The following is a 12257-nucleotide window of genomic DNA, read 5'->3' on the forward strand; positions in this document are numbered from 1 at the left end:
AAAGTTGGGCGAAGTCTCATGACGATGTCATGTTTTAAAGCAAAATGTTTGCCACATGTCCTGCTGTTTACTCGAGCATTGTTTTGCCTGTGGCGGAAAAGCCTGAAAGACGGGGAATCTTTTGCAGAGGGAAGGCGAGGGAGGCAAGGTAATGAAATAATCAGGCTTGTTCTTAAAAGCTTTCCTTGTCTCAGGTGGAAGCTTTCTAAGAGCAGCAGCCAGCTTGCCTGATGTCAGGTAAGCTGTTTGTGGCAGAAAGCCCTTGTTTACAAAAGTCATTCTAACCTGGGATTGAGTCTCTAATACCTTGATCCAATCAGAGGGCAGGATTTTCTGACCCTGGTCTTAACAGCAGTATTTATATTATCCACGCAATTTCACAATTAAAAAAAATCTGATGAGAAGACAATTGTACATTTTTATCATTAATCAAGTGTTCGGCACACAATGTTTTGCTGCAAAATTTGAAAAGGCAAGGGAGCAAGAGGAGAGAAAACCAAGTATACTTTCTCTTGATTATTTTGTTCATTCTCTCTCTCTCTCTCTCTCTCTCCTGTCTTCTCCCCACCCCTCTTTTTATAGGGAGAGATCTCTCGGTTTTCTTGGGCAGCGCTCCATGGTAAATTCAGGTCTCTGCTCACAACAGCACCCGAGGAAGATTTGTGACAGATGGGGCTAAGTCACAAACTTGCAGCCTAAGGCAAAATCTGTAGAACTTTCCAGAGTGTGCCCATATTTACCTGATCAGAGAGAAAAGAAAAGCGGTAGAGGAAGCTCAGCCTGGCTGCTTGTCATAGCTGACGCAGAGCCATCTGCCACAAACCTGTGGCGGCTTCAGATCTCCAATCCCTGCCACCATCCCGACTCAAATTAAATACAGATTCCGAGAGACGTTACGATGGTTACACATGTCCTCAGCATCACATGGAGGAGACTGTTAGGGGAAAAATGTAGCCTGTTGTATAACTGCACTCATGTATCCCATATGTGGTGCCACATTGAATTTCCGGTTGAATCTGTTTTTATCCTTTGTACTGGATGACAGGGTGCCTGAATTCTTTCTTTTTGCTGATGTGATGGCAGCCGAGCTTGCAGCTTGAAACGCTCACTTCTTGGCTGGTTTTCTTCCTAGGTTGCCAGGTTATCAGTGAAGCCTCCCGACGACGTCCTCCAAGGGCCACAGGGTCTGAAAGGAGGACCAGCGTCCCCTGGATTTATCGGTCAAACCTCTAGGAATTGTTCAGAGGTTAAGGGCTGCTTATGCACTTCCCTCCTCCCTTTCTCTCCACCCCCCTTTCCCTCTCTTTTTTTTGCAAATTAATGGCTCTGTGGCACAGGGGTTTTTAAGGGAAGGTATTAATAAGAGGTCTGGCAGGTACTCCCATGATTCACAGAGCTACATTTGCATTTAATTAATCTTAAAGAAAGCTGCAAGATAAACAGCTGTAATTCAAACTAGCATGGGAAATATGCTACATGGTGCCATCTATCCGATAAAATGAAAGCCGAGACACTTGTTTTATTTCTCTCAAGGTTGAAGAACAAACGGATAGACGTCAAAATGGTGACACACGCTCACATACACCCTGCTTGTTTTAATGTCACCGCCTGGTTTGTTTTAAGAAAGGAAGGGGGGTGGCTTTTGTACCCAACTTATAAAGACAGGCTTTTCAAGATAAATTGATTACTATTCCAACAGTCAAGCGGCTGCGCTTGCTGAAGGCATATGTTTTGAAAGTTTGAATTGTACCGTGTGTTTTTAATAAAGTACCCGCTGTAATTTTTAATTAGCCTATCTCATTCATGGATAAGTGTGTACATCTATCTCTGTGTTTATTGCCGCACACATCCTTGCATAAGACTCAACAAATACAACCAGTAGAATCTGTTTTGAAATAGTAATGAAATGTTACGACAAATTCCCCAATGTGCTTTACCTAGAAGGTGTTGCTGGGGCAAACAGACATGTTAAAATTCCCCATCCCTGGCCTTTCTCTCTCCTCTGCCTGGGATCTTTTTTAAAAAAAAAATTTGCCTACTCTCAAGTCTACAGAGATTTTTTGCTATGAGATACCTGTCTATTCCACAACTGTCATTCAAAGGCTCTACTCCATTTGGATATTTCTAGTTTCCCTTTCAAAAAATCACCTTCTCCTTCCATGATCTGTGCTGATTAATTTCTTCCCACCCTGTCTGTAAAGAAAACACCCTTTCCCCACAATTCATCTCTCACAAGGAGCATTTATTCTCTTGCTAAAAATAAGTTAGGTACATCAAATATTACACTGAAGGTTAGGCGGCAAACATTCTAGTGTTGTATAAAGTCTTGGTAAAGTAGCCCCGGTTAGTCATCTTTAGGCCCAGCTAAAATGAAATTAATGTTCATGATCTTTTGCTTATTAACATTTTAAAAATCTTGTTTTTATTTACAGTGGAAAGAGGCGGTAGTCCAGGTAGCAGATATATGTTTAAATGTTTATAGATTTTTTTAAAAAATTAAATACACCTTGCAGCGGAAACCTACCACGTCATAGATGATATAGAAATTTAGGAAGCTGCCTTGTTAGGAGCCAGACCTTTGGTCCATCTAACTGTAGTGTCTGCACTGACTGACAGCGACTTTATAAAGTATTTTTCCCAGCCCTATAAGGTGATTTCATCCGAGGAGTGGGGTGAGCTCCCGTCTGTCAGCTTAACTTCCCATACGGGGACATGAAAGAAGCCTCCCACAGGATGATAAAACATCAAACATCCAGGTTGTCCCCTGGACAACATCCTTGCGGACAGTCAATTTTCTCACACTAGAAGCGACTTGCAGTTTCTCAAAATGAGTTGCAAGGCCGTTTAATCGTATAATTATCTAAAGGGCAAAAATAAAACAATTTAGAAAGACCAATCAAAATAAAATGCAGCACCCACCCAGCTAAAATTCCTTTCCATGGCAAGGAAGCAGTACTGTTCCATTATCCGGGTGGAGGCCACGAAGGGGCGCTAGAGAGAGAAGGATAGTCCATTTTATGGGAGTGGCGGGTGGGTTGAAGGTGGAGATAAAGTACCCAGCACTGTTTACGAGGTAGGTGATGAGGTTTGGAGCATCAGGTAGGTCAGGCTGCTACAGGAACGATGGCAGTGGCATTCCCCTCCTCTTCCAATTCATCTTCCTCTACTGGGCTAAAGGTCTTCCCCAGGAGGCTGAGGTCCAAGACCACATTCTGTTCTGTCTTTTCCTCAGTGGAAGGCAACCAAGATTGGATCTTTCTGCTGGTGGCTCCCACTCATTGGAGCTACAGGGTGGCTGCATGCCAGGAGGTGCCACCATGAGTTACCATACTGAGGTGGTATTATGCTCAAGTGGAAGGTTGCTGACCTTGTCTCCTTTGGTACTAAGTTACAAGAAATTGACCTGGGACCAACATTTAAACAAAATACAATCTGAGGAATAATAGTGATTTTATTACTTACTTGCCTCTTCTTGTGGCTTGTGAATCACAGGCTCCACCCTATGAAATCATAAGAGTTACAGCTTAAAGAAGGGTATTTCAGTCTGGAGAAACAGCATGGTGTAGTGGTTTGAGCACTGAGCTACAACTCAACCTCAACAGAAGGCAAAAGCATACCCCATCTGAACAAATTTTGCCAAGAAAACCCTGTGATGGGGTCAGATTTTTTACAAATCAGAAATTACTTCAAGGAACACAGCAACTCTCTTGCCTCTGACCAAATTACAAGGATTCCATAGGATGCAGCCATGGCATTGAAAATGGAATGAAAGTGCTATAACTCTATAGCATTAGAGGGCCACAGTTTGTGTTTTCTTGGTGAACATTATGTTGCTTTTCTATTTCCAGAACTCCATGTAAAGGAATCATGCCCAGGTGCTGTTTGAAATATTGTCTTGGAGTAAGTGCGAGTTCTAAAAAAACCTGGCAGATGGGGCTTTTATTTTTCCAGAACCTTTCCAGAGTCACCTGCATCTACCCAACCACAATTTGTACAAGAAAAACAGTGATTAGTCTTCAGTGTCATGTATTCGGAGTACTATCTGTTGATCTGTCTTGGAGAAAGCTGAAGAGGTTCACAGGACATCCTTTACTTATGATTTGAAATTATCTTCTTTGGTTCTAACTTGTGGCATTGCTAGTAAAGGAACAAATCTCTGATAATAGGTTCTTCCTGGGACCCTAAAGAACTATTTCCAGTCCCCAGAGAAGACACACTATGCTACGAGCTCCCCAGACATTGGTGCACTGCAACTCTCATCAGTCCAGCATGATCTTGAAGGTCCCAGTTGTTCACCCCTGTACTAGCTGAACAAATCTAATTAGGTATGTACAGCTTCCTTATTTTTATTCATTCTCCTTTGCCTTTTTAAGAGTGCTGCATGAACATTAACATTAATGTATTTCATGCCAAATGAAGAAAACTTGTAAAAACGATTCCCTAAAGACCAGAACATCCAGAACCCTCCCTCCTCCTATAACCAACATGATCACTGACCTTTCTAGTTTAGAGAATCTGGAAACTAGTGTAAAATTTCCAGTCTCTGTAAATCACAGAGACCTAGTCAATCAGGCAATCTATTGATTCCATTACACTGAAGGACTGTATAAAAGATGAAAACATGACAGATTCACTCAAGGAAGAAACTTTTGATGATGAACCCATAATTTGCAAATGAAGTGGAAGAGGTCCTCAAAGCGCTGGGGAGAAATAAATCACAAGAAGCAGAGAGCATACCAATAGAACTGTTTCAAACTATAGAGATGGAATCCATCCAAATTCAAACAAAAATATGCCAACAAAGAAGGGAAAACAAGACAATTTCCTTCAGATTGGAAATATACAATATGCATTCTGATCTTCAGAAAGGCAGCACCAGCAGTTATAGGACCACTGTGTTAATTTCTACATGGAAGCAAAATTATGCTCAAGATTTTACAACAAAGAAGTGTCAAATGTCCAAGCTGGGTTGAGTATAGGAAGAAGCACTAAGAATCATATTGTAGACATATGTTAGATGATGAAGTACACCAACGATTTTCAAAAGAAAAAGAAGCCTGTGCTTTACAGATTATAGTAATTCCTTTGATTGTGTAGAAAAATGGTGGATCACTTTTAAAAAATGGATATGCCACAACATTGGTTTGTTTTGATGCATAAGAACAAGAGGCCAGTGTAAGGCCAGAATTTGGAGAAACAGAATGGTTTCCATTTGGCCAAGAGTCAGACAAGACTCCATTTTATCACCCTTCTTAATTAATATGCAGAACAGATGAACACAGGGTTAGACTAAGGCCTTTTCACACTGCCATATAATCCAGATTGTCAAAGCAGATAATCCACATTATCTGCTTTGAACTGGATTATATGAGTCTACACTGCCATATAACACAGATAATTTGGATTTTATATGGCAGTGTAGAAGGGAAAAGTAGAATGAAAATTGGGGCAAAGGATATTAACAGTTTAAGATATGCAGATCACACCAATACTACTAGCCAAAATTTGAGCAACAGTTGAGAACTATTAAACAGCTGTTGACTTTGAACAATTATTGAGGAAATTCAGGAAAGAAAGCAATGAAACAGGGTTAGTACTGAATATTACGAAAGCAAAATTAATGACCACAGGTGACTTACATAACTACAAAGTGCATGCTAACCATCTGAAGTCATTAATCAAAATAGAGATTGTAGCTAAAATTTTGGGAAAAGATGAGAACAGAAGAGTAGCAATGAAGGAACTGGTTAAGATCCTCAAATATAATGGTATTATACTACTAATAATATAATATAATATAATATAATAATATTAATTATATATTATATATTAAATGTAATATTACTAATAATATTACCATATAATGATATAGTACAATATATTAATTTAATGCTTATATTGTGCTATGCTAATAATATATTGTATGTTCATTTGATTTGTAAGCCACTCTGAGTCCCCTTCGGGGTAAGAAGAGCGAGATATAAATGTAGTAAATAAATAAATAAATAAATATGTCATTGAATTGTCAGGATCATCTGCCATAATGTTTACAGTTTCTGTGTGTGGTCATGAAAGTTAGACCAAGAAAATAGCTGTTGGGAAGAGAATAAATTCATTTGAGATGTTATGTTGGAGGAGAGTTCTATAAACTACCACGCAGACAAACAAATAAGTCAAATAAAGCCTGAACTCTCCAAAAACAATGGCTGAACATAGGCTGTTGCGCCTTAGACTGAGAATTTTTGGGGCCACAGATTATGCAGGCCTGGTCTACAGTACACCCTATCACTTGGTAACCTTTTAATGACTATCAAACAAAGTGGGCACCAATTTCTTGACCTCCAATTGGGAGTGTCTTAGCCAAGCTCAATTGTGTTAGAGACAAACTTTCAGGATGATCTTTTGAGGAAAACAAAGTGGAAGTCTCCACTTTTCTTTAATTTTATTTCTTTAATTTAATTCATTGAAAGCTCTTCATTTGTGGCGTACATTCCTCTATACACCCTTCAGACAGTACAGGAGGGAAGTGTGCTTAAAATTAAAGGCATGCTGCCGCTATTTTGGATCACCAGCTTGCGTGCCTGTCTGTTTGTTTGTTTGTTTGTTTGATTATTTGTTGAGGCATTTCTATAGTAGTGTTCATTCCAAAAATCTCAAAGCAGTTTACAACACTGCATATGAACATTCATAAATTACAGCACAAAAAATAAAAAATAAAGCAACCACAAAGTGGTAAAGGAATGCAAGCTTTCATTGAAAGTCATGAAAATGCCTTTTGAAAAATATGGTGTAAGATGCAGATTTCTGCCTAGTCATGGGAAGAATGTCACACACATGTGGCTTCTTATGAGTTCTTCCATTCTCACTTGTTAAAGAAAATACAAAGCCATGACATAGATACCCCCACATTGCACAGGTAATGCTCTGCCCTTATAGTTTCACCAAAATGGACATGTAAACCTGCTAGAAAATGTAAGTGTTCCTTCCTTTGGGCATACAGAGGCTAGAACAAAGTACCACGTACCCAAGAACCATCCAGCTGCTCTTCTGTTACAGACACCAAATATGATGGACATCTAAGAGGGAGTTGGTTGCTCTTGTCTGGCTATAGCTGTATGGTTTCTAGACCCCAAGGGAATCTGCTTCTGCCCTTTGTAGCAGGTTCACAAAGTGGAAAGGCATCCAGAAAGAAGGTATTCAATATCTCTTTGTACAATGATCCTCAATAAGATATATATGCACTTACAGCTCCATGTCTGAATAATACAGTACAGCAAAATCTTTTCAGGCGTTGCCCTTAAAAGGGACTAGGGGGCACTATTTCAGCCAGCAAAATGTTTTGGGTTGGCACCATTGCTTCTGATAGTAATTTTCCAAGTAGTCCAGATCTATGCCAAGTACTCCATAGCAACATATTGGCTGGAGTCCTGGGGTTCTACAGAATTAATAGCAATATATTCTTATTTAACTGCCATAGCTACATCCTATGGAAACCTGGGGTTTATAGTTTGGGCAAAGACCTCACAGTAACTCTCTGGCTGAGAATTCCAAATGTGACTTCTTAAACTGCAAATACGGTAGAGTCTCACTTATCCAACACTCGCTTATCCAACGTTCTGGATTATCCAACACATTTTTGTAGTCAATGTTTTCAATACATCGTGTTATTTTGGTGCTAAATTCGTAAATACAGTAATTACTACAAAGCATTACTGCGTGTTGAACTACTTTTTCTGTCAAATTTGTTGTATAACATGATGTTTTGGTGCTTAATTTGTAAAATCATAACCTAATTTGATGTTTAATAGGCTTCTTCTTAATCTCTCCTTATTATCCAACATATTCACTTATCCAACATTCTGCCGGCCCATTTATGTTGGGTAAGTGAGAGTCTACTGTACTAAGATTCAATAGGATTGAACCATGGAGCCCATGTGATGTGGTTTCAGTGTTGGACTGGGACACCGGCAGACCAAGAGTTGAATTCCTACTTGTCCATGAAAACCCACCTTGGGCAAGTCACACACTCTTACCCAAAGAATACCTCATGATAAATTTGTTTTAGGATTACCATAAGGCGGAAACAACATGAAGACACACAACAACAATTATTGAGACAACATCTACTGTCTCCATAGTCCATCTTCCCTGCTATGTGCTGACACACACATCAACACACACATGTACACAGAACTTTACCCTGGTTGCATGGTAAGTCTGTCCCTGTGGTATGAGAAAGTATGAAAACTATGTTTTATAGTATGGGCATTTGTTATCTGCTGAGGTTTGGTTCCAGGTCCTTGTGGATACCAAAATCCATTGATGCTCAGTTCCCATTATAATGGCATCATGAAATGGTCTGCCTTATATAAAATGGGAAAGATGGATGGATGGTATCCTTGACATGACTGGCTTGACCTTGAGGAGCTGGGAGTGGTGATGGTGGACAGGGAGCTCTGGTGTGGGCTGGTCCATGAGGTCAGGAAGAGTCCGAAGCAACTGAACAAATAAACAACAACATATAAAATGGTAAAATCAAGGTTTGGATGTGTGTGAGAATATTTTTATACCATGTATGGATGAATCCATGGATGTGGAGGATTGACTGTAATAAGATTGTAGAGACACCATATTTTATCCAACATCCAAGCAAATAGCTGTGCAACACACACAATAACAATAATTTCTCCTTGCCACTGGGTTGGAGGACTACACCTCTTAGAATCCACAGGGCAGTTATAATAGCCGGGCTGTGGCGCAGGCTGTTGAGCAGCTGCAATAAATCACTCTGACCATGAGGTCATGAGTTCGAGGCCAGCCTGTGGCGAGGTGAGCACCTGTCAATTAAAAAATAAAAAATAGCCCCTGCTCGTTGCTGACCTAGCAACCCGAAAGATAGTTGCATCTATCAAGTAGGAAATAAGGTACCACTTATAAAAGTGGGGAGGCAAGTTTAACTAATTTACAACTTGGAATGAGGAAGTGCCATCAGAGTGGATGATGAAGCAGCTGCTCCCCCCTGTGGCCAGAATCGAACATCCCCTCAGGAGAAGGTTAAATTGCCTCTGCGTCTGTCTGTCTCGGTCTCTGTTTGATGTGTTTATGGGCATTGAATGTTTTCCCTATGTGTGTATAATGTGATCCGCCCTGAGTCCCCTTCGGGGTGAGAGGGGCGGAATATAAATACTGTAAATAAAATAAATAAATAATATATAATATACTGGCTTGGGGATTTTGGAAGTTGTAGTCCAACACAGCTGGAAGGCATTAGGACGAGATTGGCTCACCTATATTATCTGTTCTCTCTCTGAAAGTTGAAAAAAAGGAAAAGCAATCTTTTCCAAGTTGAACTGCTAAAGACATTGTATTCTTCCTTTATCCTCTGCCATCCAGCTTTTTAAACACCAGGGTGGCTAAAACTGAGGTCTTTTTCATGTGTGTTTATTTTGTAACCACATTTCAGAACCAGGGCCACAGATTCCTGAGGAATATTGAAATCTAGAGTTTATAATTGGCATAATTTCTTAGACATTTACTTCCAGGAACCTCAATTTACATCCTTCAGGAAAGAAAGAAAGAAAGAAAGAAAGAAAGAAAGAAAGAAAGAAAGAAAGAAAGAAAGAAAGAAAGACAAGACATTAAAGAGACTGTCCCATTGTGCAATGTCTCTGCTTAGGACACTTAACATCTTTCTTTAAAAGTTGCTGTTACAAAATGCCCTTTAATTAAAACAAAACCCCAAAAGTGTGTGTAGAGGGGAGAGAAATTGCAAAACAAGTACTGGGAAATGGAAAGCCTGTGACAAATTAAATTCATTTTACTAAAATATTTTAAATGCTTCAACATGGTAATCCAGACGTTATCTTGAAATGAAGTTTTTGCCTCTTGAGTTATGAACCTTTGCAAATAAGGTTTTATAATAGGAAAACTGTCAGTGCCTTAATTATAGGGTAATAAATAGCAATGCTGTATTAACTTTTGATATTTTCTTCTACTCTTAGGCCCAGCTATTGTTGGGAACTGATCATCACACCCTACAGAACATCTTGCCTTTCCAGCACCACCTTTTCTGTAAATGGCTCCCCGGATCCTTCCTGGGAAGAAAGCAAGGGAAGCTGCTTCTGAGGAAGCCACTGAACAAACCAGCTTTGCAATTTAATGTGAAAATCACAGCAGAAAAAAAACCTACACACATAACCAACCCAAAACCCTGAGTTCTGACTCCTGCCAGGAAAGACCATTCCCAAGGCAAGAAGGACGCCAAGTCCGCTGTCTTTGCTCCAGCTTTAGAAAAAGCCAGCCTGACTTAACATTTGGTTGAGTTGGAAGGGATGGGAGGAGAACATCCCAACTCGAAGAGGCAGAAATGTTATCCAAAAGCATTTCTAATCAGGAGGAGAAAAGAGGGAGTGGAATTTTAACAAGGCGCATTAAACTTTGGAAGAGCCTCTCCATTTATTGCTGACGCGCTGAACAGGCTTTGAGGAATGAGGGAGGCGAGGCCGGCCAAAAGGATGAAAGCAAGTGGGGGGGGGGGGGTGAGGTGGAGAAGGAAATCGAGGTTAAATGAGGCCAGCCAGGAGGATCTTTCTTTAAAGAAATTGATATAATAAAAAACAAGAACAAGGAGGCAGAGGTTTGGAGAGCCCACTGTCATGGCTTAACAGCACACCAGAGTACACAGTTCAAGGTAACAAGCAGTCACATATTTGCTGGAAAGTAAGGCATCAGATTCCATCTGATCTTGGAAGTTAAGCAGGATCAGCCTTGGTTAGTATTTGGTTGGGATACTTCCAACAAATGCCTAGTGCTGTGTGCAATATTTCATAGGAAAGAACTGGCATTTCTAGCGCAAGGGGAGGAAAAAACATGGAATCATCATAAGTTGAGAGGCATATGTACATGTCTATGGAAGGGAGACTTCATGGTATAGTGCAGCGTTTCTCAGCCTGGTGGTCGAGAAACCTTGGGGTGTCACAAGGAGATGTTATAGGGGTCACCAAAGACCATCAGAAAAAACATACCTGTACTAATTCACAGTGCTCTCCAGTGGTAAGTGAACTACATCTCCCCTAAATTACTGTCAATTCCTCCCAAATCTCTCCGGTATTTTCTGTTGGTAATTGTGATGTCTCATGGGCCATGTAGTCCCGTTCCTAGTACTATTGTGGCAGATGAAGAGGAAAACTTGGGTTTCCCACCGATTCAGCCAGAATCGGAGGCCCTGCACCTGCAGGATGTTTGCCCTCAAGATGTCAGCCAAACAAGCCTTGGGCAGAATTCTCCCCCGTTCTCTCGTAAGGATAATTATAATAGAGATAGAGGCGCTAGGGAGGCGAATCACCGAAGCGCCAGAATCGCTGCCAGACAATTAGCTGATTAAGCCTGTTTCCCTTGGGAAATCTTAAGGAGTCATGCATCTGGACACAGTTTGGGTTTCACTTCTTGTTCCCCAGGGAAAGTGTTCCTTGGCGGGAAAACAAGATCCTATATAGGTGTTTACCCGCAAGGAAATCCTTGCGGAGTCAATTCGTCAGCTTCAGGAGTGAGATCGTGTGTGGACTACGCTACTCCAGTTCCTTGTTTCCAGGACCAAGTTCCAAGCCTGTCTTGTTCCCTGGACCTCGCCACGGACCTTGTTCTAGTTCCAAGCCTGCCTTGTTCCCCGGACCTCGCCACGGACCTTGTTCTAGTTCCAAGCCTGCCTTGTTCCCCGGACTTTGCCACGGACCTTGTTCTTGCTTCTTGCTTCTTGTTGCCTCGTATCAAGTCTTGTTTGCCAAGAATCTAGTTTGTTTTCCAGCCTTGTTGTCAAGCTCCATTGGACTAAAGGACCTTGTCATTTCCCCACACTTGCTCGGCAAGTGTGTGTTTCGGTTATTGGATTATAACTTTGGACTCTAATATCACATATTGGACATTATTTTCCTGGACTATATTTGACCTTTCCTGAAAGGTCTACTTCTGAACTATATTCTTCACTTGTTTTTATTGACTTTATATATTCCTTTAATAAAGATATTAGATAGATTCTGGTCTCTGCGCATGGTTATTGGTGCTATGCAGTCTGGGTCCTGACAGTAATGGGGGTTCTGTGTGGGAAGTTTGGCCCAATTCTATCATTGGAGGGGTTCAAGGGGCTCTTTGACTGTAGGTAAACTATGAATCCCAGCAACTACAACTCCCAAATGTCAAGGTCTATTTTTTCCACACTGCACCACATTTGGGCATATTGAGTATTTGTGCCAAGTTTGGTC

The 12257-nt window shown here is 40.8% G+C and overlaps 1 protein-coding gene across 8 annotated transcripts in view; it reads left to right on the plus strand.

The window, feature by feature from the left end:
• The window catches only part of gtdc1 (glycosyltransferase like domain containing 1), a 274488-nt gene extending 262458 nt beyond the window's left edge, over window positions 1–12030 (plus strand). For 3 of the 8 annotated variants that reach the window (XM_016994974.2, XM_008112911.3, XM_008112914.3), the window contains one exon: window positions 10002–12030. In XM_016994974.2, the coding sequence (XP_016850463.2) occupies window positions 10002–10214 (213 nt within the window). In that variant the 3' untranslated portion in view covers window positions 10215–12030. Of the gene's footprint in view, window positions 1–582; window positions 1788–4166; window positions 4326–10001 lie in introns of those variants that run through there. The other 5 variants (XM_062966639.1, XM_062966632.1, XM_062966607.1 and 2 more) reach the window with 3 other exon arrangements.
• Window positions 12031–12257: the final 227 nt, after the last annotated feature.

The sequence above is a fragment of the Anolis carolinensis genome, chromosome 1, assembly GCF_035594765.1.
Source record: "Anolis carolinensis isolate JA03-04 chromosome 1, rAnoCar3.1.pri, whole genome shotgun sequence".
NCBI classification, from domain to species: Eukaryota; Metazoa; Chordata; class Lepidosauria; order Squamata; family Dactyloidae; genus Anolis; species Anolis carolinensis.